The 25,601-nt window shown below is 47.2% G+C and overlaps 2 protein-coding genes across 2 annotated transcripts in view; both read left to right on the top strand.

The window, feature by feature from the left end:
* Window positions 1-2,226, top strand: part of LOC119449148 (uncharacterized) — a 36,266-nt gene extending 34,040 nt beyond the window's left edge. The window contains exons 9-11 of the mRNA XM_049666671.1: window positions 972-1,450; window positions 1,644-1,770; window positions 2,216-2,226. Coding sequence (XP_049522628.1) covers window positions 972-1,450; window positions 1,644-1,770; window positions 2,216-2,226 — 617 coding nt within the window. The remainder of the gene's footprint in view (window positions 1-971; window positions 1,451-1,643; window positions 1,771-2,215) is intronic.
* A 201-nt stretch (window positions 2,227-2,427) lies between these two features.
* Window positions 2,428-14,228, top strand: LOC125944880 (uncharacterized). Its single transcript, XM_049666302.1, has 3 exons — window positions 2,428-2,621; window positions 8,273-8,620; window positions 13,402-14,228. Exons 1-3 carry the CDS (start codon window positions 2,445-2,447, stop codon window positions 13,657-13,659), a joined length of 783 nt encoding a protein of 260 aa, XP_049522259.1. The 5' UTR covers window positions 2,428-2,444; the 3' UTR covers window positions 13,660-14,228.
* Window positions 14,229-25,601: the final 11,373 nt, after the last annotated feature.

Here is a 25,601-nt window from a genome sequence, read left to right as displayed (position 1 = left end):
GTAAGTTTTAGCTTTGCGAAATTTTTCGGTACTCCAGCAGCAGTGACATGGTCAGTCCTGGCGCACTAATAGAGTGACTGGCGCACTAATAGAGCTTGTTTATGTGGACAGGTTTCATCAGTTCAGATATTTACGGTAAACGTACGATACTTTGGCTCACGTGAAGGATTCCTCAACAATGATCAATACATGCACAATCATGCAGTCGCCAAGTGTTTCCTGAGGGGATACTTTCGAAGAACTGCTTTCGAATTCTACGACCTCGAGTCCGCCGGCACTATACCGTACATGGCTCCGGAAATTCTCAAAAGGAGGCCTTATGGTACGTCCTATACTTTGTAGCGAAAGCAGAATTTGAATGTTTCTCGAAATGAATAATTATATACGTTCACTATTGGTCGGCCGCAAAGCACGTTACTGCGCGTCATTTCCTTTTCATTTTCTTTGTGAGCATAGCGAAGCATGATTTCCAGGCTTCATCCTACAACTGGTGCCACACTCATGCACAAAAGCCTGACGCGTTCGGCAGGAAGCTTTAACCGAGGCTATTTGAACAATAGAGAATGTTAGCTTATCCACAAATGTCATCCTGTTTGCCATTTATCGGAGAACTTTACGGCAGCAATGCCGCCGGTAGAGGCAACTTGTGGCGCTCCGTCTAATGGGAATGCCTTATAGACACGTTTACGGGTACCATGAGTGGTGTTGTGGAAACAATATTTAAAAAGGGAACGTGTTCAGAATTACTGCGCTGCCGAAAATTTACTCTAGCAGTGAAGTAGGATACATTAGATTGTTGCAATAATACCTCTGTGCTTTTTCTGATTGAGCTTCGCGCCAACAGGTGGCACCACCAACTCGGCCGCTCACGTTTACACCTCTGGTAACCCGGTAATCCGCAAACGTAACAAGCTTGCGGAGAAGCTAAAGGTCTCTAACATGCTCAGCCAGTGGTCCTTCGTTGTGCGCAGGCCGCGCTGCCGACTGGTGGTCGGCAGGCATCGTCATGTACAAGCTGACGACAGGCCGGGTGCCATTCCGAGGAAAGTCCAAGCAGTTGCTCCGCGAGCGCATAATCGCGTCACCGCTAAAGTGGCCACGGGCTGAGGACCATCCACACTCGGCGACCACGCCGTCCAAGGACATGACGTACCGGATGCTCAAGAAGAACCCCGTGGAACGCCTCGGCTCCCGCAACTACAGCGACTTGAAGACGCACATGTTCTTCGACCAGTTCAACTGGCAGAAGCTCTACAGCAAGACTGAATTGTGCCACATTCCAAGCATCGCCGAAATTATGAACAGCGACGCCGAGAAAGACCGCAAGACGGGAGACCCCGAGGACAAGCGGAAGCACCAGCAGATCGAGGAGATGACCGACGTCAGCGCCGAAAGCCAGAAACCGTTGCTTTGTTACGCTTCGCCAAGTTTCAAGAAACTCATGCTCAAGGTATGTACATATTCCTATAAGCACTCGCAAGTAAGAGACGTTTTCTAAAATAAAGAATGTTGTAGAAGGAGGTTGTAGTCGTTCTCAGGTGGCGTGTCACCACCAGTGACGATGTCTGCAGAGTGTGAAAGCGCAAACAACATAAGCACTATCCATGGAGCAGAGAAGTAACAGGGACTTTTTTCCCGCCCAGGTAAAATCGAGCAGGACGCCTATCAAGGTTTCCGAAGCGTTCATGGAGTCTAGCGGTGAGAATACCGCTGCCATCGACTATCAGGCGACCTCTTCGATGTCCATGAGCCGAACCGCAGCTGTAAGCAGTAAGTGCGCACGCCAAACACCCTGTTGTAGCCGATGTGGCATTGCTATTTATTTCTCACATATGCAGGAGTGCATGCGCTCTTCATGACTGACTGTTTTAATATGTACTACAGTAAAATTGTTCCAAAATTGTCCTCAGGGCTATTCATTCATTCATTCATGCATGCATACATGCATGTTTTTCTTTAAAGATGGCCGAGGGGTTATTACGTAAGAGATGGATTTGCTCAGAAGGTATAATTGTCCCAATGATCCAGTGTGACAAATTACTTCTTACGCTTTGCTTGAAGGTTGTAGGCAGGTGATAGGAGCGATGTTGTGGGAAAGGCTTTTTGAGTCTTTATCTGCTTTGGAGAAAAAATGAAGCAGAAAATATTTACTTACAGGCACGTAAGCGAGTAACTTGTAGTGCATGACCAGTGCAATGAGATATGTGAGCTGCAGGGATAAAGTAATGCCCGCTATTAGCTGTTTAAGATGAAAAGCATCAAAGTCCTAACTGCAAGATGCCAACGGATAAACTGCTCCCCTCTTATTGTCATCTACACTTCGGTGTTGCGCACCATATATGAAGTACATAATTGCCGTGTAAAGTACGCAAACTACTTTTGGCACAAATAATTGTGCCAGACCTTCCCGCGTGGCTCATGGCCCCGTGTCAGATCACTTACACATGGCGACCACCTTAACCCAGCAAGCGTTCGTTGCAGGCATGGAAAGTAAAGACAGCGTGGCCGTCGAGAAGGTGGATCTGATACTTTGCCGAAAGAAGAAGTTCTTCAAGTTCCCGGACTTTGGTTTCTCGGTGCGGTGTGTCAAGGGAGAGGAAGCTAGTTTCACCTACGTGGACGTGAGTTCCAGCCAGCCTGGTAGCCCGCGTTTCATTGTGGCGCGGCAGCTCATATAAACGGCCAGGAGCGCACCCGCTCCAGCGTTTCACACCTAAAAGCGTGCGCTGATGTTACATGTGCAGTCTATGTACGAAAGAGAGAGAGAGAGTGAGAGAAAAATTAAAGGACACTCCATGCGTGATATCATTTAAAGCATCAAGACTATTCCGTAGTGACGCTGCTGTCTTAAATGTTTATATTTTGAGGGGTGGAAAGCGGCGTAGCGCTACATGAGGCTAATATGAAACACCAGAGCTCGCGTGAAGATAGGTGCTGTGTCCAGGTATAGTGCGTAGCCTTAGAAGCCTAAGCGCTTGGCTTCAAAGTAGACGAAGGCATCGACCCGTCAGCAGTCGAGATGGGCAAGAGACGCTTAGAGTACTGGTGAAAAAAAAAAGCAGGAAAGAGATTGATACGACCTTACAATCAAGGGTAGTGGTACAGAGTAGATTTTGAGGGAAAAGAGATGAATGAGATGTATAAAAAATGCTAGGTAAAAAACATGTATACATACCTGAATAAATCAAACAGGCCAGGTGACTATATGTCACCACCCTGTTTCAAAGGGGATGCCATTAAATCATTATCATCATCTACTTTGCGCCTTGCCATATCGCCTGAATATAGCGCGCGGCGTCGGTGGCCGCCACGTCTTCCTGTTTCGGTATCAGGTACTTCGGTTGCACCATCACACGCAGCTAGGCCTTTGTACGGTGTACGCTTGGCACGGGAACTTGCTTCAGTGCTGTCCGCCACCGCAATCTGGCTAGAAAGACACTTTACGGCCGAAATAGTTCGAGGTGCTATAGCGTTTCCAACGTGCAACATCCGGAACGGCTGTTGTCGGTATACTCTGTCACTTTGTTTGGTCAGAGTGAGTTCTCTCCACCGCATACTAGGGCGCGAAACTATATGTCCTTTGTATTGTTTAACATAGAACAAAACGTCACACTAGCTCCAACAGATAATAGCAGTCAGTTTACTGGTGTTTTGAAATGGAAGGGTCGAAAACAATGCCTGCTATTTGCCGGTCGTTATCGCGTAATCAATTCATAGACCCTTTCGTCGGCGCTGTAACGGCAATTGCTGTGACGTCCTCCGCCAAACATTTTGATCGTTCATGGCAGCCAGTTTTTCTGCATAAAAAAAGTATTTTTCGCCAACTCAGTCACAGGTGTCTGTTTTGCGTATGTGATGGCATGAGCACACTCCTCATGAGTCCAGGTCATGTAACGTACCTAACGCGTATTTCATAAAATGCATGCAAAATTCGTTGATAATAAGGAAAAAGAGACACATGATTTCAACAATTACCTCAAAGTTGATCTTATTTAAAAAAAACAATCTGATTATCACGCACCCCGTAGTGAACGACTCCGGATTAATTTTGACCAGCCGGGGTTCATTAACGTGCACCTAAATCCGAGTACACAAGCGTTCTTGCATTTCGCCCCCATAGAAATGCAGCCGCCGCAACCGCGGGGATCGAACCTGCGTCCTCGACCTTCGCAGCGCAATGCCATAGCCTCTTGGCTACCGCGACAGGAGTTGCTCTTACAGCAGCGATATACATTCTGAAATGACTCGGAATAGTAATCGGATAAGTAATAATTCTAGTTAGACTAATCAGCGAACCGTAATTCTATTGCACAGGAATGGTAAACGTCAGCTTTTTCATAGTGTGCGCTTATGAGTTTGCCGAGGACTTATTGCTGGGCTGACTGGTTGGTTATTATCAATATGAAAGCCATGGCGCTTGTTGAGATATAGATTAACATTAAATCACGCAAGCATGAGCGCTGATTGTTGGCGTTTGTGCGATTTAGTGTTCATCCATATCTCAACAAGGTCGCTGCTTTTAGGAGTAGTTGTGAGCTGTTCGAATGATGGGATATACGGCAGATTAAAGTGTCGCATTTGTATTGATCGTCTGACTCTTATGGTGAAATTTTATTGAGTCTAATTCTTATAATTACGAGTCGAACTACCTTGAATAATTTTAAAGTGACTGATGCGGCAGTAAAGCAATCCTGAGGTACTGTGTCCACCTCAGATGCTGCGTCCACCCAATTGCCGAAACGCCCTGTATACCAGGAACTCTGTATACGATGAACTTGTGCTCTTTTTGTATAGACAGAGCACAAGTGCAAGTCTCTTTGTGCCAGGCACGCATCCAGAGAAAACACAGTGGAAGGTGAAGCACGTGCTCGAACAAGCAGAGAAAACGCAGGAAGCTGACGGCATGAGAAAGAAATCAAGATGTCTGTCCTAGGAAGTAACACCGCAATCAAAGCCCGTTCCATAGTTTTCTAGCCCCACAGCTTCATACGCAGCGCCACTGCTCATGAAGGCTAATTTTGTTTCCTCATAATTATGATTAGAAAACAGTGAGCAACCTTCTATGTACGAAACAACAAAATCTTCTCTGGGTTGAAATTGCCCTACGGGTGGAACGGAATAAGATAGGTCGAAAATGAAACAAAACGGAAAGGTTTGTACGTGAATTGCAGGTATCTTGCGCTGAAGCTTTCCACGGTTGACAGCAGCGCTACAACACATCCTAGCGAGTGAGGGAAGCGAAATTTGATAAGACGCGATTCAGGGCCCGCTTTCATAAACAAAAAGTTCTAATGCTGGAATTGTTCATTTAAGAGGAGGCGACAGCCAATCGTGATGACGGACATATTATTAGAGAAGGCGGCCAGCAAATAGCAAATAACACTTACGAACAGAAAAAAACGCTTTGTCAATTCCGCCTCCAGATTTGCGATAACACTTCGCAACGCTTATCGCCAGACAAAAGTGGCTGAGATCAACAAGTGTTGACCCATCGAGTTTCCTGCATCAGTTACCAGAGGGATGCCTGCCGCTAGTGTGCACGGTAGCTGCAAGCATGGTGGCTCAGCCAGCATGGTAATGCTAATTAGCAGAGGGATTTGCCTAAAATTTGTGTCTATCTGCCTTCATACGGCTTTGTGACTTCACGAATTGGTCGTTTTTAACAACAGTTGTGGTACAAATGCAACGATTAGCCATGACTGTGAATGTTCGAAGTGCTTGTCACATCCTGCGTTTAGAAAGACACGATTTGTTCGAAATTTAGTCCAATAAAGGCAGATGAAGCGTAGCAAGAAAGTCACTACGGCCTCTGAATATAGACCTATCTTTTGTAATTCAGCGCATACGAAACTAGTTTTGCTTTTGAGTCATGATAAATTGCCTTGTGTTTGCATATATATGTTAAATACGCACGCGCATAATTGTTACTATATGAGATGCAGCGTAGAAAAAAAAAGAACAAGAGTTAGGCTGCGTTCAGGGTCTTTAGAAATGGCTTTCGCCAAGTTGGGCCTTGTAGATTGAACCTCGATTGCGCACGGTCGGTGACGTGTACTTGCACTCGTCGGCAATGAGACACTATGTGCGCCAGTAGATATCAATTCGACACAAATAGAAAAAGAGCTATAGACATGCTGGTAAATATTCCGTGCGTTGAATGATAGTTCGACAGCACAGACAGGGCTAACGTGCCCTTACTTTTCTGACACTAAAACCCCGAAAGTTCAGCGCTTGCCGACCGACAAAGGGCCAGACATTCCGTTGTTAAGAGAGGCACACCAAACTGCAGCGCACGTTTACGACAGAATATTTGTTTCCGACTGACTCTCACCACGTCACCCACCGTGGTTGCTTAGTGGATATGGCGTTGGGCTGCTAAGCACGAGATCGCGGGATCAAATCCAGGCCACGGCAGCCGCATTTCGACGAGGGTGAAATACAAGAACGTCCGTGTACTTAGATTTACGAGCCTGTTCAAGGGCCCCAGGTAGCCCAAATTATTCCGGAGTCCCCCACTACGGCGTGCCTCATGATCAGATCATGATTTTGGCGCGTAAAACTCCATTATTTAAACTCGCATCGCGTGGGACGCGGTGAGCTGTTCTCACGTGATCCTACCTTGAACGTAACGTCGACGGCAGCGTCAGCCTATCCAGTGGGAGCGATCGAGGCCATCCACATGCGCAAAAAACCTGGGCCATCGTGAGCGCCTTGGTCCCGGCATTCACACAAGAGCTGCGCAGCATCTACCGCCTTTAATAAAGCCTAGTGTTCGTTTTATCGCTCCAACCGCATAATTTCCTACATGTGCGATTTTTTTACAGTGCGTACGCGCAGAGAATACAAAAAAAAACACCACAAGATTAAACACGGAACCACGCGCGCGGGTCTTTTCTATGACAAGAATGTAACATTTTTAATACCCTCAATGCAGGAAACGAAAGCATTAAATGACGGCATGGTTACGTAATTGCGCACTACGAATTTCGAGTTGCAGATAGCTGGTAGCTAGCCCTGCAGAAGCCCAGAAAAAATCGCAGTTGATAAATACGTATAGCGTTATTGTGCTCACGCGTACAAACATTGTTATTTAAGCTATTAGCTTATATATCAGTATTGTGCGCAATGTTCCATAGAGTGCAGTTAATACGTAATCTTTCAAAAGCGTTTGAACTCTTCAATGAGGAAAGGTTTGGAATTTGTCAGTTTTATTAATTCATTATTGCATTATTCTGCATGTTGCCATATGTTTACGCTAGACCGTTTCGCTTCCTGCATATACGGTGGAGTGAATCAGCAATCAGTTTCTCAAGCGACGCTGAAGTCTCAAACGTACCCGTTGTTTATGATGAATTCAACAAAAGCCTTAGAGCGATTTACACAATTCCAGAAAACTAAGCTGTGTTTGTACACGTACAGAAAATTGTTTGCTCGTGTTTTTGACGACGCTGCACAAAACGAAGCGACACCGCGCGAAAATGGCGTTAACTTCTCCAATCCATTTGTCATCGCTCTGGCAGAAAAGTTCCAAACGACTGGAACCATTGGATTGCAAGGCGGAAGCAGTACCGTATCGTGTCTGGTCTGCAAACACGTATATAGTACCGTATCGTGTCTGGTCTGCATCACGCGTTTGCAGACCAGACACGATACGGTACTGCTCCCGCCTTGCAATCCAATGGTTCCAGTCGTTTGAAACTTTTCTGCCAGAACGATGACAAATGGATTGGAGAAGTTCACGCCATTTTCGGGCGGTGTTACTTCGTTTTGTGCAGCGTTGTCTTCGCTTCCGCCTTGCATGCTGGAGATTGTCTGGTTTGCAGGTTCCCAGTCGTCCTCTTGTCGACGTTTACAGCTGCCGCCACGTTGTGTTGCCGGTGGGGAAAGAACGAGCGAGAAAGATTTTGAACAAAGAGATGACACGCTTTCATTTCACTTGTCTTAAAAGGCAGTTCGCCCGTGTTCTGCGAGGCACACCCAGTGCCGTATGCTATTCGGGAACGAGTTAAGGAAGAACTAGACAGCCTACAAGTCGATGGAGTACATGTTGCTGGCATGCAAAGTTACTGGACCACGCCGTTGCTGGTATTTGAAAGACCAGACAAAAAAGTGCGTTTCTGCGGAGATTACAAAGTCAGAAGAAATCGCTGCACTAAAAGTGATCACTACCTATGCCTTCGCGTGTCATTCTACCCATGCACTACCCATCCCTTCGCGCGTCATTGGCCGCGCGAAGGCTAACGGGCGTTGCTCTCTTTTTGCTTGCTTTTAGGCGGTGACCAAGGGATCGACTGCCGACATGTTCAAGGTGCTGCCGCTGGACTTCATCCTGCAGGTTAATGGCGTTGCGGTGAAGAACGCGCCGCTGCCGCAGGTCAAGAAGATCATTGGTGATGCCGGCGAAAAGATGACGCTGTCAGTGATGTCTTCGAGTCCGTACCGGCTGCTTACCAGCCGTCGAGACATACTGGGCATCATGCGCAGTGCAGCTAGAGAATCGGCCGTCGTTAAGACCACCGCGCTCGGCTGCGTCGGCAGTACGGCCTATGGCATCGGCATCCTCGACGTTGACGTTGCAGACGACAAACTGAAGCAGACGGCTAAGTGCTTCGTGTTACTGGTGAGGTTCGAAAGATGCGGCCCGCATCAAATAGTTGCGGAGCACTGCGCGATTAACTTAGCGCCTATAGGTGTTGAAGTCAAATTTGAGCAATATCGATCGAAGTGCAAATGTATGACCGTAACTATCGAGATACGATAGCATTGGCACTTATAACAATGACATGCTGGTGCACGTGGCCATATAAGCTAACGATACATGATTTAATAAAGGCATGGCCACTGCGTGAGCTCTCCTTCAAGAGCTCTATCAAAAAAAAAGAAGAAAAAGAAAGACACTAGGTTGTCGTGAAGGGGTTTTCTTAATTCAGAATACGCGCAATGCTTTGCGCGTACTTTGCGGAGGATAATACAAAATGCTTCAGCGAACACTTTCCAAATTTTTAAAGGTAATTATTAAATTTTGTGGCAGATAGCACAATTCTCATTGATGAGCTGGTCTACGCAAAGAGGTGGACATTACTTGCACAAAAATTTGAAATGCATAATCTACTAATTCACCAAAATTCACGTATTAAGTTTTTAACTAATTAGCTTAGTTGCAATTTATTCCATATTGCAATTTACAAATTGTAACCGTGGAGTTCCCAAGCCAGATCCGCTTGGAACAAATTCCCAGGATGACACCGGTTTCGAGATATTAATTCTCGAACTTTGCGGAGAAATGCATTGGCATTTGAATTACTTTTGTGGTTCAATGCGTAAACGACGTCTTGTTAAGAAAGTAACTGGAACGCCAGTGCATTTCTCCGCAAAGTTCGGGAATTAATATTTCGAAACTAGCGTCATCCTGAGAATTTGTTCCAAGTTAATCCGCCTTGCGAACTGCACGGCTAGAATTTGTAAATTTGAATATGGGCCATCAGGTAATTCGTTAAAAACTGAATTAGTCAATTTTTGGTGATTAGTCGATTATGCATTCCAATTATTTGCGTAAGTTATGTCTGCCTATTCGAGTAGACCAGCTCATAAACTAGCATTTTGCTATCTGTCACAGGCAACCTTTGAAAAATTTTGAAAGTATTCGCTGAAACCCCCCCGGTATGACCGCGCGTGTCTCACAGGCTTAGGTTTCTTTTCAAATTTTATTCATTCCTTGTGTTACCTACGAATTGCATCGGGTGTGTATTTTCTCATGCGGAAAGGTTTGGAAGCCGTCTTCTTGTTTTTGAAATAAATCCCTTGGTCTAAAGCGCCTACATTCGATTGACTGTCCTGTCGCCAGTTCATTCCCTTTAAAGCGAGGCCGTCCTGCTTTCAGATTATACATTTTCATTTTGCGATGCTACTGTGTAGGGCGTTTCGTTTGAAACACTCGCCGACAAAAGAAACAAAAGTAGGTCCCGCATAGGGGTTAATTACTTTGGGCAGATGCCATGAGGTCGTACAGGCTTACAACGCCAGCTTAAAATAACAAATTAAGTCTGGGGTTTCCACCTGCCAAAGTACGGTCGGATTATGAAGGTACGCAGTAGTGGGGGACCCCGGAATAATTTTTTGCTCCTAGGGGCTTTTAACGTGCACCTAATGCACGGTACTGGGGCATTATTTATATAAAGAGAAATTCTTTTTTAGTGAGTTACCACCACTATTCCGTGTCGGGTATGATTCTAGCCCCTTATCGTGCAGCCGATCCCGGAGAATGTGAAGCCTAAACATCTGGGCCGATATGTGCTACTGGGACCACGTGTCACCCTGATGTTCTGAATATATACATATATGCAGCGCCCGCATCTGCTACGATGCCAGTAGGCGCTCACAGCAAGAACAACGAAGGCAATGAAGATGGTAGTGGGGCTTAGGTTCCAGTGTTCAGCTCTGCAGCTTCCGTTTCGGTCATTTTTCCTTTAACGCCCCAGCAGGCTGAATAGCACATCTTGAAGCATTTACGGCGTCTAAGCTAGCTCGTTGAGGCGCTTGGCGTGTTTTATTGCAGTATCACTTATATGAATACCCCATGCGATATTTCGCCCTTTGTCGATAATTCCACATAAAGTTACTGATTTGCTAAGTTTGTTTTAATACGCTTCCTGAACAAGTTTACTCACATTTACTGTACGGATTCCCTTGCACCAGAGTGCGAACGCCAGTAAGCGACAGATATCGCACATACTGGTGTACAGAAGCAGCTGTATCCTAAGACCTCATAATAGACAGCTTTACTTGCTGGAACGAAATGCAGCACAGCTATGCAGGACCAGCCAGCTTGCGCCATCTTTTCCCACACTTAGTAGTCATTGTACTACCTGTCGGTGAGTGGTTTCTGCAGAAAATTACCGCATTCATGGCATCACGCAAACATGCCTGCACGTGTTAATCCTCAGAATGCCAGCCGAGGAGCTTCTGTGTAAGGATAATCGCACTGAAGCTAGGAGGGCGCGCCTAGACCCCTCCGTGGTCCGGACGTAGGAACGACGTGCTGCTGCGTGTGCGGCACACGCTGCATCTCAACGCCGAGGGCGTCCAGAAGCAGCGCTGCGGAAAGAGGAGGCTGAGACCCTGCCGACAAAATCTTGCAGTTCAAAAACGCGAAGCCGTGAGCATACCACATTACGGGGACGCGAGGCCAACACCAGGTGACGACGCCGACAAAAGCCTGTAGTCCTAGCCGATCCTGCTCGCGGTCATCGAGTTCTTATTGTCCATGTGTGCCTACGCACGTCACGCCGCGCGTGCTTACTTACCAGCTTATTATTGCGATAGCAATTATATGGACACTCCAGGCGCAGTTCTGCCGTCGCCATGGTCGTGGACGTCGCTGTTAAGTTCCGTATAAAATCCAAACACGGTAATATTGTCGACGCGCGCCGTACGCTGTATCTGCAAGTGAAAGCTTGCGAGGGTTAGCCGATGATCGCGGCGCAATCTCGCGCACGCGAGGGAGAAAGGCGGGGCGGAAGCGCGCGTCTTCCGCCGCGCGCGAGGCACGGCTCCTTAGTTTGTGTAGTTGTCTACTAATTTGATATCGCTATCGATGCTTCGCCACTACAACTCATACTTCCGCTCGAGCTACACGCCTTTTTTTGTTAGATATTATAACATGTAGTCATCACATTCATTACTTCGCCCTCACGACGAACTTCGAACTTCAATTAAATAAACCAATATTATTGTCCAGTGGCCGGATTCCTACAGAGGACATCTAGCATGGAAGCTTGATATTGCAACCACTACGCCGCGGACGTTTCCCCTCATGAAGGCGTGCCTCATAATCGGATCGCAGTTTTGACATGTTAAATCTCGGATATTATTTAGAATTATTGAACACGCCATCATATATCCTAATGTGGGGCGAGCGATTCCGTAGACTGTGCAGCTTACGCGAGGAGTAATGCAATAAAGGGCGGTGCGCAGTGACTACGCCCCTATCTCACCCCCAAGTAACTCAGAAAGGGTTTTTGTTTCATCCACTTGAACTGGAGGTTGGATGGCCTTCCAACTTTGTGCGTTTCTCTCTCATCGCAATGCGGCCACCATGGCTTAGATTTGATCCCCTGACCTGGTGCTACACAGCGCAATGCCATAGCCGCTAAGCCACCACGATGCGTTATACCGCTGCTAGTTAGCTCCCTTCCACTTAAAAACTTTCCCAAACGGCCAACAGCGGTAGTTTCAATATATTATTCTTACTCTTTACACTGCCAGCACGTGCGTAGGCTGTGCCGACAGATGGTGACGGGGGCCGAATTGAGTGCGCCCGCTTTGAACGCAGGTTCGAGGGTAAAATATTCCGGTACAGCTATATATACGGCATGCTGTTACCCTGCGCGTAACGCTCAACGAGCTTGTAGGAGAAGCAGCAATAAATTACCGGTCGATTACTTCACATCAGCTCGCGACGGTTCATGGGTTCACTGGCTATGGCGCTCTGTTGTAGAGCACAAGGTCGGGGATGCGATAACCGGCTGCGGAGATCGCACTTCGATGGCGGCGGAATGCAAGAACGCCTGTGGGCAAAGCATTGTGCGCAGGTTCATGAAGCCCCGTTAGTCGGGAGTTTTTGGGAGCATTCTAATACGGTGTGGTGTGTCTTACGGCATTTGCGTTCATTTTAGACTTTAAACTTCACCATTCAATCAACTTCGCTCCCATGGCCTAAAGTAATCCACAAAATAATGCATTTTAGTGACGTGTTCCAGGTGTTATCTCGATAACGCTTATACTTTTAAAGCCAAGCTTTTTAGGTGAACTCTCCTCACCGTGGCTGCTTCTGCTGTTTTGCGGAATAGCTGACACACAAAGCAGCACAATTAGCACGAATATAGGTAGCCCTATCTGCACTAGTCCTACAGATCTGCCGGATGCCGGCTTTGTTCGTTACGGAATTAAGCAGTGAAACAACAAATACCTCACAAAATGAAGCAAATATATCCGTTCAGGCAAAAAATTCCTTTAATAAGGCGAAGACTCCTATGCCTCCTTTCTCACGGTATGACGTGTGGGCTCGGTCTATTTCTTGCCTAGTAAGGTGGGCCGGTGCTGAAGACAATGCAATTGGGTTGGTCTCGGCGATGAGCGTGGTGAAAAGTTAGCCGATCTCGGGAGTGTGTAAACCGCGGTCGCGTGGATCACGTGGGTCGCTCGGTGGGGGTTTCCGCGCCTTGCTTGCTTGAAAGGAAGGCACGGTAACGCGGTGCTGCAGAACGCGTTGGAGAAAATGACCATTTTTACGGGCCTTAATTATAATCTTTTTGACGCATTCACCGGTTCGCATAGAATGCAAAATATGCGTTGGATATGGGCAATTCTGTAAACGTACATACGTGTTTTATTCGCTTCCAGTACGCCGACGTGGTCAGTTCCAACAACAAGATGGTCTTTCCGGGTGATGTGCTGTTTGAAATCGACGGCACGTCAGTGGTCGGCATGTCGCGGCCGCAGGTTGAGCAGCTCCTGAGCGCCGGCAAGCCTGAAGTCATGCTCTCGGTGGTTCCGCTGTCGCCTGCGCGCAAGACGCCGTTCCTGACCTCCAAGTTGGTCGAGACAGGCATGACCGACTCCAAAGTTCCGTCAAAGTCGACGGCTGCTCATATAAGCTGATTGCTCCACTGTGTAGCCTGCCCTGCGACAACTGCGTTCTCGTGTCTGAAGGACGCCTGCACTATTATGCTGGGCGGAAAGCGTATATGCAGAATACTTGTTTTACATCTTTGGAACTGATAGCACAGAAGCTTCCGTTCACAACGCATTTATTCTTTTGGCAATATCTCGCCATAGTACCTTTTTGTGTTATATTAGTGTATGTTTAGAATGTCTTCGGTAATTAACGTTTCACTTGAGCAAATTCAATGTCCATTCAATGAAATATATTTAGATAGTTGGCGACATTCCGAATTTAGAACGTGCTTAGATATTGTGCTGCAGTCCTGCATGCCAAAATTTTTTTCTTCTTGCTTAGCGTTATTTAAAAAAAAGTTTAGTATCTGTGCGAACTCGGAGCTGGCGGTCGCGCAAGAGCGTTATTCTGCGGGATCAAGTGCTTGATATACGTGGCCAAAGCAACTAGGCTCTTCAATGAGCATTGCGAAAGTGCGAAACTGACCGGATTTCGAAGCCTGGCAATGATCTTCGTCTTTCCTTTTTTCGTTCGTTGTGTGTGTCGTCGAGTGTGGCGAAAGCAAATGTTCTAGTTAGCGCGTGCCTTGGACGTTGGAGTCAAGGAAGTATACATGGACCGGTCGATTAGCTGCATATGAGTTGGCTTCATTTGCAGGTGGAGAACGTACTTGTTAGGAGGATGAGTGCACTTGTTAGGAGGATGAACGAATCTGTTCTATGTGTATCTTTCCATTCTCTACGCTGCTGTACTTGCCTGACGTCGTTGTTATTGCTTGGCAGACTTCCTTTCTTAGCTGTAAAGGTAGTTTCGTGTGAGAGAATTAGCCACGGTAATGGTGGCATCGTAAGTTTTAAAATGAACGTGTATGTGCAGAAAGTTCGTTCGTTTTACGATATGGAAAATTTAAACGTGTGGTTAGCATAACGCACGAGCACAAGCCATCAGGTGCACCTCACACTTCGTTTTCATTTAAACAGCAGCTCGTGCCGCCATTAGTCAGGAATTTATGTAATGCAGAGAAGCGCACTTGCAAAACAGGAAAAGATAGTGCGTGAGGCGAGCTTTCCAAAACAATGCTTCCACAAATTCATACAAGAGACATCCCAAATAATATTACACAACCTAAGGCTCGTGTTTCTGGGCTGCACGAGTAGGAATACTATATCGTACTCACACTGACAGAAGAAAAATAGAAATTAAAGCGGCGCTGTGTAATGGAATGACAGTGCAAACACCTGGACAACAGCCTTTTCTTTTTTCTTTTCTTTTCTTTTTTTACAGCAAAGCTGTATACCTCTACCAGCCAAGGAAATTTTCGTGGTGGAGTAAGCGAAAAGCGCGAAGCTAAAAACAGAATACAAACACTATATCTCCTTTGAAGGAGGTACAGCATGGAGATACAGCATACAGCTCAGTACTCGTTTTCAAAAGAAAAAAAAAACCACAAAACAAGCATCAAAACCACATGGTGGGTGATAAGGAGCGTGTGAACAATGGGAACACCCTCCGACGTGTTCCGGTAAAAATTAGGTGTGCCGCTGCTTCGAAAAGGGTTGACGTCATTGAAAACCCTCCGTGAAACCGCTGTTTTTGGTTTCACTCTATTAGAGCCCCGTGGGTGAATTCAAGTGACGTCACAATGGGTAATCGTTGTGGGTGCCGTTTGCAGCGTTGCTTCTCCCGCGTAAATATTACGGTTGCGTAAGCTACTCCGAGTGGAAAAGACCCAACAGCATAGAAATCACGTAGTGACGTCACAATGGTCTAGCAACTCATTCAGTTCATTCCAGGCTACCATGTGTCTATAGACCACGGAAAGTAAAGACGCCAGAAGAGCAGCGTGAATATAATGTCATTGTGAAGTAATAAAGGGTGCGGTGAAGTACATTTCGCTTGTCTCTGGTTTCACTCTTTGTAGAGCCACGTGTGTGAATTCAAGTGACGTCACAATGAGTAATCGTTGTGGGTGTCGTTTCCAGCTTCGCTGTCCAACCATCTTCACGGCGTAGATTGGAGCCACTGTTTTTTTTTTTTTTTTTTTAGGGGCGAAGCTCCTTATAGCGGCACCCGTTCCGTCCCCGTCATCGTAGTAGTAGTGTGTAACCAGTAGTGTGCAACCAGTCTCAGAAAAATGAGAAAAAAAAATTCCGAAGTTGTGTCCGTAGCGCGGAATCGCGGCGTTAGCCCACCACGCCACGAAGCGCACATAGACACACGCACCACGATGGCAATAAATACCCAACATTAACGAAAGGCCGCGTTTCTAGCGCGTTTCTAACGCGTTTGTGCTAGCACGTTACGGCCCGTGTAAGAAGCTGGTGTAAGACGCTGTGGGCCTCTCCGCCTTACCTTCAACGCGTTTCGAACGCGCTGCCCAAAGCGGTGGCAAGTCAAGTTCAAGTCGAGGAGCGTTTATGAATACGGGGGGTATGCTCTCTCAGCAATCATGTGATGGCGTTGGCAAACGCGGTGCACGTTCCGGCATGTGTAAATGGCTGCGTAAGACGCTGTGGCCGCTCCCCCTTACTAGAGAGTACTGCATGTTTCTAACGCGTTTGTGCTAGCGTCCCCTTAAGCGGGAGATCCGATGATTCCCTCCGGAGCTTCGCCCACTCATCATCATTCACCCCGTGGATATGCTGTGATTTTTTAAAGCTTGTATCACATGGTGCGATTTTCATCGCTCCGGAAGTGCCATTTATGTCTCATACGAAGGAAATGGCAATCCCAAAGCTCTCTTGCTTCTCCCTCTTTACCTCCTGTAAAACAGCTTCAACAATGCGTAAAGCAGGCAAACACCTTGTTTTTATAAACAACAGACGACACATTAAACAAAGGTTAATCAAAATCGTGTAGTGAAGTCAATCAGTTGCATCGATTTTTTGGAACGATAGCATCCTTACGAGATAGGACGGTTCTTGCATATCCGAACTAATCAAGTGTGCAGACGTATCATGAGGCATAAGCCATGACCAAAAACGCAGAAGTTGGAAATGAGTTTGCAATTACATGTATTACTGCATAAACTCATACAGGGTCTCGCAACTATAGTGCACCAAGATGTAAAAGTATCCAAATGCCACGTAGATGGACAGAACCAAGGTAATTTTGTTTGCCGCCGCTTGAGGATACTCACATAATCTCTAGCATTCCGCCTATTTACATAATTAGTCCTAATAAATTACTCACCTCTCAAATATTATAATTACACAAAAAGTGTCAAAAAGAAGATTGCAGAACAACATGAAAAACTCCTGATACAGCTTTGTGTGGTTCCATATGTGCTACATAAAAGTCTTTTCCCGAGCGTGAAAGATGCCCGCGAATACAGGCAAAGTGCCTCGAGCGGCCAGTCGCGCTGCAATTCTGAGTGCATTCGCGGGCTTGCCGCTTGCCTGGTCCATGGGCTATAGGGGAAACATACGTGGAACCTGGCAGCTACCGCGTGGTAGCAGCTACGCATGCTGGCGCAGTCCGCAGCTCGCCACTCGACCACTATGGACAACTGTGAGGCAGTCTGTATTTGTATTTAGGCACACTTTTATTGTCTGTAACTGAAAGATTTAATGTGGTTTCCTAAATGTGTCACAATGTTTGTATTCTGAAACTTGCAAAGATAAACAGTTTTATGCCATTGTTGTATTATGAAGAAAGCACATATATAAAATCTTACAAAAAATATTGTCAGTGCTTAAAGGAGCCCCGAACCATTTTTTACTGATATAGAGAACTGTATTGGAAGTTAAATGAGACTATTTCAGAAATACTTTGCCGCAAACAGTTCTTCAATGCGTTCAGCAGAGGCGGAGTTTTTGCAATTCGACATACCGTTCGCGGTGCTTCAACTTCCCCTTCAATGAATTTCACTGCGAAGGCTACGGCGGAGTGGGGTGTGCCCACAACGCTCCGCCTACTGAGCGTCATCCTGGCTCACAGTTAGAACTTGATTTTTGATGTCCACCTAGACGCCACTATTTCTGATTTTGACGCCTAGGAAGCGCGAAACGCCAAACGTGCTTCTCATCAACAAGCCGCAGTGCACTCAGCCAGTCGACTAGTCACGGCGCGCCGCGGCGGCCGCGGAATCTACGTTGCGTGTAGACCACAGCTACATAAAACTGCAGCGTTTGCTGTGTGCAGAAAAGGGCTAGAGTGCGCGCTCGCCCTCTTATGCTCCTGTCTGGCTGAGCTACGTGGTGCGGACCGGCTTTGTCCTGCACCAGCTTGACTGACGGATAAGTAGCCACACATAACTTGCGCATCTTGAAGCTCGTTACGAAGCGAAGTGTGCACGAGGTCGCGAGATCGAATCCCGGCCGCGGCGGCCGCATTTCGATGGATGCGAAATGCAAGAACGCCCGTGTGCTTGTGTTGTAGTGCACGTTAAAGAAGCCCAAGTAGTCGAACTTAATACAGAGCCCTCCCCTACGGCGTGCCTCATCATCAGAACTGGTTTTGGCACGTAAAACTCCAGAAAGAAGAAGAACGAAGCGAAGTCTGCCAAGGCGTCTAAAGAGGCCAGGAGTGAGCGCGTTGGCAAGCGTGTGTGTGGTCTGATCTTAAGTTTTGTGTAGTTCGAGGCTAGTTGAGTGGTCAAGTCTAATCGAAATTAGCGACACCCGATGACTACGATAGCGATAAGCAGGATGGCCAAAGCTTTAATTCCTAGGCGGGCGGCCGCGGCCTAGCGTGAGCAGACGACAGTCGGCTTTTTCCGTAAGCACGTAATTATTATTGCAATTCGAAAGCAGACTTTCGCCTACTTCAGCCTGTTTATTAAACTGTGGTAATAAATATACACATTAACAGTAGCGAGAAGTGCATTGATTGGAACACCATTTTGATTGATGTGAGCTATTGACCAATAGCAGCCGCGTGGGGGAATCTGCTATGTTACGAAATAAAGCGTCCAGAAAAGAGTGAAGAGGAGGCTTCTGTTTAAAAGAGAGCATTTGAGAGACAGGTGACTTCGCGCTCCACTTTCGAGATCCACGCGCCACGCACACCTGCAAAATTTGGCTGACGTGTTCACAGCAGCGTATGCTACCAAGCCCGAGGGGTGGCTCAGGGCCCCTCTAACATTTCCCCCAAGAACGATATGTAGTACGCTATTGACATTCAAGCAGCTTTTCAGCAGCAAGAAAAGCAATCTGCCTCCTCAGTTTTGAGCATTGAGTTAATAAAGGCAATTTAAGCAGACAAATCACTTTGCTAATACAATACATTTGGGAATACCAGAGTAGATTGTACCTTGGAGCTTTCCTTGCACTTTCTTTTTAGGTCGATTCAGCTAGTTGGAAATGATTCCTATTAGCATTATCTAACTTTGACCTAATACAGCTTAACTACATGATTAGCTTAACCGATTACGATGCTTGCTTTATTTTCACTCAAGGAACCGTAACATCTGCTCCAGTTACGCAGGTTTTTGGTAACATGAGGATTTCGCCCCAGTTTAGGATAAAGTGCTAAAGCAGGTAGAAGCACACGCAAGTCAACGAGGTTGGCCGATAGTTCAAATAGGTTCCCACTTTACACCCCCCTCCCCCTTGCCACTACAAATGCAAAAATTCTAGCGCTCTACTTTGTTATTACAAACATCCCCATTGCAAAACAGGTATACTCCTAACAACGTATTTCATGTTAGCCGTAGGGCTACGCTGCCACACTATGTACTGTAGCTTATTGACTTAAGCATCTTGTTACAGATGCACAATATACTAATAGCGCGAGACACAGGACGAGAAAGCAGCTAGACGACGTCCATGAAGGCTATGATGCTGCGTACACGCGTTACTGCAGCTACTCAAAAAGTTGTGATCTCAGCTTGTGCGCCTTTACAAATAATCAGAAAGGACTTCTATACATATTCAGAGCTCACGCGCTGCAACGGATGAATTATGCGAGCGCTGAAGTTGAAGTTCACAACGCAAATTCCATCCCGTGTTCAGTATTCACACCCAGTCGTTTGTGACATCCTCGAGAGATCGACGTAATATTACGGGCTGGTGCTTGCGGCCGCGTTTGGTGCAAGAATATGGCTAAGGTGTCATTACAAGCAACATACACACAATTTTTTAAGAAGCTAACGCTAAAGCACGGGTAGCGCTTAGATCTCGCTACGCTCACACGAAGACTTCGCTGCAGCCGAATTACAAATGCTGGATATGAGAGAGAGAGAGAGAGGGGGGGGGGTGCTATATGCGCTTGTTAATAGGTCATCGACTAATTCGTTGCGATGCAGGCAGAACTACATGGACATAAAGGCACATGAGACAATACAGAGAACTCCTCCACCGGCTGAAAAGAGCTGTGAACCTCCGCCATGTCTCCTTGCACTGAACTTTCGGAACCGCTGTTGCGCAATCAAAAAAAAAATTTTTTTTTTTAAAAACGTGTTTAAAATGTAAAACACGCGCATTATTTGCTCCTATTAAAGATAGGCCAACAATATCCCAACGTGCAGGTTTCATTAATTTCAATTAAAAAAAAATAGTTGTCGCAGTTTCACCTGAAAGGCGAATCATCAATTGCGATAGCAAATTTGTAGAGAGCTATACGGAGTAAGGATAGTAGCTTTATCAGCTGTATAAACTTCGACATGCAGCAGCACCGGCAACACGCAGAACTGTTGTCGACGCCGTCGGCGTTTTGCGCGCGTTCGCACAAAATACGTGCGGCGTTGGTGACTGTTGCCGGAGCCTCTGATATAAATAGGCACTTGGTGCCGCAGCTAAACGTCGCCTCCCTTCCCTCCCCCTGCCCCCCCCCCCCCAAGGCCACTCGCGCGTCGGAATAAGGCGCGTTTGCTCTACATATATGGTGATTGTAAAGGAGGAAGGAGAGGCCTACTTCTGCAGCCCTTAAGGAAGCACGGCGCAGAACGCGCGTTTGTTCTCCGCCGGGCGTTCACTCCCTGTGGAAGCGCGCGTCCCTCGTTCCCTTTCACTCGCACATACAGCGTTCGGCGCGCAGCGACGATTTCTTCTCCCCTGACGTCATGCGGAACCTGACGGCGACGGCGACGACGACGGCGACAACGACGGCGACGACGATGGCGACGCCGACGGCAGAAATCTGCTTTGGAGTGTCCATATAATTGCTATCGCAATAATAGTGCGGTGTGTGTGGGACAAAACCTGGCAGCAAGCAACCCTGCGCGTCGCACCAGCCGCATGGTTGAAATCGCAATCGTGTGAAATGAGCCCTCTGAAAATCGCATTGCGACGCGTGCGACCGCGCCGAATTCTTTCGCTTCAGTCGCTGCATGTGAACCAGGCTTCAGACGGAATACTTAATAGAGCGAACATAAGGAAATGGTCGATACACGCGTTTCAATAACACGAATATTATAAGCTGTACTAAGATTACATATGCAGTTAAAACGAGTATCTTGTCCATCGCAAGCGCAATGGGTTGCTACAGTTAATAGACGTTCGTAACCCTGTCCACTGGTGCAGGTAACATTCACTAACATATATGGTGAACTGCTCAAGAAAAACATTATCCCCCTAATATGTTTACTTATTTTTCTTTTAAAGATAATTTATGCATATATCGCCTAGGCCAAAGAGAGCTCAACAGAACATGAGGGTGGCCTATAAATGGAATCCTCAACTACGGTATTTTCATCCTTGGTAAAGTGATTCATTTGGTTCGACCCAAACAGAACCACATTTAGGAACTTCAACTGGAAGTCCGCAGTGACGCCGAAAATTCGAAGAAATGAAAACAGCTGCGCCATTGGTTCCATTGCTATGACAGTACTCGGAACAATGTGGAGGAAAGGTATGCACATTTCGGTCACTTGCGCGGTAACTGAGAGGCACATACAACTGAGAGGCGTGGCCGAAGGTGCGATAACAGTATAATAAAGTTAGCTATGTTTTTTTGGCAGACTGCGTGCATTAACTTGTAATATGTATTTATAGGGTAATTAAGACTGCGATTCAGGTTCAGGAGGGATAAAGTGATGGTACAGTGAGATAAGTCATAGCAAATGGTAAACGATGATTGCGTGAAGCCTATTTGTGGAGTAGATCACAGTTCGGGTGAGTCCTCTTCTTCCATAGGCCGTCCACCGTAGCACATTAACTCCCACCGTTTTCCCGCCGGGCGAGTCTGTCTGAGTTTAGGCGGTGGAATCATTTAAGACAAGCGACGTGAACCACATCGGCCTTGCTAGAGGTCCTGAGGCGAGATATTAGTATGTGACGTTCCTTCGACGAGCCGGAAAGACAAAGGGGCCGGTGTAGATGGCCAGGAACTTTTTGTACGGGTCACGCTTGGGGAGTAGTGTCCACAGCCTCACCAACACACCTGTCGTGTATGACACATACTGATGGTGCTTGCCATAGCAAGTTAGGGACAGGTCTCGCGAGGCAAAAGTACGGAGGTGAGCGATACGCTGCAGGCCTCATCAGCGCGGCAGAGTGTCTCGGCAAGAGAAAGTTCGTCGAATTTAGAATGTCGAAGAAAAGTTGTCGCAGTTTCATCCGAAAGGCGAAGCATCAATTGCGATAGCAACTTAGTAGAGAGCTATACGGAGTAAGGATAGTAGTTTTATCCGCTGTACAAACTTGGACATGCAGCAGCACCGGCAACACACAGCACTGTTGTCGACGCCGTCGGCGTTTTGCCCGCGTTCGCACAAAATGCGTGCGGCGTTGGTGACTGTTGCCGGAGCCTCTCATATAAATAGGCACTTGGTGCCGCAGCTAAACGTCGCCTCCCTTCCCTCCCCCTCCCCCACGTCCTTTCGCGCGTCGGAAGAAGGCACGTTTGCTCTACATATATGGTGATTGTAAAGGAGGAAAGAGACGCCTACTTCTGCAGCCCTTAAGGGAGCACGGCACAGAACGCGCGTTTGTTCTCCGCCGTGCGTTCACTCCCAGTGAAAGCGCGCATCCCTCGTGCCCTTTCACTCGCACATGCAGCGTTCGGCGGCGCGCGGCGACGATTTCATATCCATTGACGTCATACGGAACCTCACGGCGACGGCGACGGCGACGCCGACGGCAGAAATCTGCTTTGGAGTGTCCATATAATTGCTATCGCAATAATATATTCAAGAGTGGAGCGATGTGGGGGCCAGTTTATCAAAAGGAAGAAAAAAATGTCTCAGTTTCGCCCTAAGGGCGAAGCAATGAATGCGATAGCAACACAGCAATGTCATACGAAGTAAGGTGAGCGGCTTTGGTAGCAACAACACGCAGAACTGTTGTCGACGCCATCGGCGTTTTGCCCGCGTTCGCTCAAAATGCGTGCGGCGTTGGTGACTGTTGCTGGAGCCTCTGATATAAATAGGCACTTGGTGCCGCAGCTAAACGTCGCCTCCCTTCCCTCCCCCTCCCCCACGGCCTCTCGCGCGTCTGAAAAAGGCGCGTTTGCTCTACATATATGGTGATTGTAAAGGAGAAAAGAGACGCCTACTTCTGCAGCCCTTAAGCGAGCACGGCGCCGAACGCGCGTTTGTTCTCCGCCGTGCGTTCACTCCACGTGAAAGACGCGCCCCTCGTGCCCTTTCACTCGCACATACAGCGTTCGGCGCGCGGCGACGATTTCATCTCCAAATGACGTCATACGGAACCTCACGGCGACGGCGACGACGACGGCGACGGCAGAAATCTGCTTTTGAGTGTCCATATAATTGCTATCGCAATAAAAGTAATCATGGCAGAACTCATTTCACGGTGACTGTCGATGGTAATGCTATTACCATTCAGGTAATGTAATCACACGTGCACGTGCACGTGCGTATGTCCCCCACTACGGCGTGCCTCATAATGAGATCGTGGTTTTGGCACGTAAAACCCCATAATTTATTTTTTTAACAATGGCATGACGCGAGACAGATCGCGAAGCTGTATTGACGACGATGGAAGGACAACGATGAAATCGCCACAACGAGCACAGGCCTAGGGGGCCAAGCTCTCAGGCAACTTGGGCCACTGGATTGGCGTAAAAGGATAGATAGATATATAGATACATCAATAGATAGACAGATAGTCTCGAAATGGCTGAAGTAGACAAAAATTGATGCTAATCGCATTCAACAGAAAGAAAGAGATGGTCGTGAATGAAATAAAAGGCAGGTGAAAGATTAAGGCCCTGAAAGTATAAGAAACAGAGTAAATCAGCGCTGCTTTTTCAGAGCCATAACTGAGTTTGAAGCGCGATGGTTTGTTAGAACGAACAATGGGTCTTAAGGGCAGAGAAAAAATGCAAGCGTACAAGTAAAATTAAAGAGTTTGGTGAGAGCTGCCGCCACCCGGTTTTGGAGGCAATGCTGACAAAATTATTTCACACATAATAATCGAGTAGTCGTTAATTATACACGAATCCGAAATATCACATCCCGAGTAAATACATTGATGTACGCATTGCGCATGCTTGAGTTTCCACGTGCTAGCCATGAAAGAGAGAGAGAGAGAGTGAGTGAGTGACATAACTTTATTTGAAATCCGGCGATTGGGAGGCCCGGGCCTGGGCCGCCTAGATGGCCACTGGGAGCTGTTGCTCCCGCACGGCTTCCATCGCTCGCTGGACGGCCCAAAGTTGGTCTAGGAGTTTTGAGCTGAGTAGCGTGGCCGACCACCGTGCCCGTAGATTTTCCGGGGAGACTGCCATTTTTTCTTGATATATTTTACATCCCCACAACATCCCCACATCACTTGGCAGCAGTGGTCACGGCTGGAAGCTACGAACTTCAGGGAGAACATTTCTGCTTACTTTTGCAGTATTCGACGTCCATACCTACAAGCCAAGCACGGACACTGCAGCCCACGTGTTGTGTCTACATCAACTGCATTGCATTCGTCATCAATCTTCGTGCATCACCGGACCAGCTGGCTGCGTGGTCTACAGAGTTGAAAGCGTCCACTGCGCACCTACCAGATCGTGACGTCGCGCTTTTGTCGTTATAAAAGGGACGGCGGAATCGACTTGGCGTCATTTGGCAGCAGTGGTCACGGCTGGAAGCTACGAACTTCAGGGAGAACATTTCTGCTTACTTTTGCAGTATTCGACGTCCATACCTACAAGCCAAGCACGGTCACTGCAGCCCACGTGTTGTGTCTACATCAACTGCATTGCATTCGTCATCAATCTTCGTGCATCACCGGACCAGCTGGCTGCGTGGTCTACCAGAGTTGAAAGCCTCCACTGCGCACCTACCAGATCGTGACGTCGCGCTTTTGTCGGTATAAAAGGGACGGCGGAATCGACTTTGCATCATTTGGCAGCAGTGGTCACGGCTGGAAGCTACTAACTTCAGGGAGAACATTTCTGCTTACTTTTGCAGGTTAGTGCCTCTCCAGGTTACGCATTTGTTAAAATTACCGTTTCCTCCGTGACTGCTGCTGCTCCAGGTGCTCGTATTATATTTTGTGCTTGCCACTATGCCGACTTTTGCGGAGCTCGCGAAACGAATTGATCAGCTAGAAGCCTTGTTCAAGGGTCGATGTGACGAGGTAGTCGCTGATCTTGTGAAAAAGTGTTCAACGAAGCTATCAACAGAACCAAACATAGTTGAACTGAAAGGTGAAATGGGAGCCTTGATAAAAAGTGTCGACTTGCTCAACTCAATTGTTGAAGATGCTCGAGCTCAAAATATTTCTTTGACCTCGGCTAACAAAGAATTAAAGGCCGAGAATGAAGCATTGACCAAACGCCTGTCAGAACTTGAGCAGCACTCAAGAATAAACAACGTGGAAATTAAGGGAGTAGCATGTACACAGGGCGAGAGCTGTCTTGCGATCATGAAAGCTGTAGGTGAAAAAATATGCTGTCCAATTTCTGATGACGACATCGATGTTGTACACCGCGTCCCAACGAGGTCAGGAGCGGGCAATAAGAACATCATTGCCCGGTTTTGCTCAAGGACAAAGAAGCAGGATTTTATTGCTAAGGCCCGAAAGGCCTG

The sequence above is a fragment of the Dermacentor silvarum genome, chromosome 4 (assembly GCF_013339745.2).
Source record: "Dermacentor silvarum isolate Dsil-2018 chromosome 4, BIME_Dsil_1.4, whole genome shotgun sequence".
NCBI lineage: Eukaryota > Metazoa > Arthropoda > Arachnida > Ixodida > Ixodidae > Dermacentor > Dermacentor silvarum.
The sequence above is the reverse complement of the archived record's forward strand: the minus strand, read 5'-3'. Positions and strand labels throughout refer to the sequence as shown.

What these genes read in the sequence shown, in the direction of transcription:
- LOC125944880 (XM_049666302.1), top strand. Translation starts at nt 2,445, where the DNA reads ATGGCGACCACCTTAACCCAGCAAGCGTTCGTTGCAGGCATGGAAAGT. An exon ending in CTAGTTTCACCTACGTGGAC is followed by an intron (nt 2,622 to 8,272) that starts GTGAGTTCCAGC and finishes GCTTGCTTTTAG; the next exon opens with GCGGTGACCAAGGGATCGAC. An exon ending in CTAAGTGCTTCGTGTTACTG is followed by an intron (nt 8,621 to 13,401) that starts GTGAGGTTCGAA and finishes ATTCGCTTCCAG; the next exon opens with TACGCCGACGTGGTCAGTTC.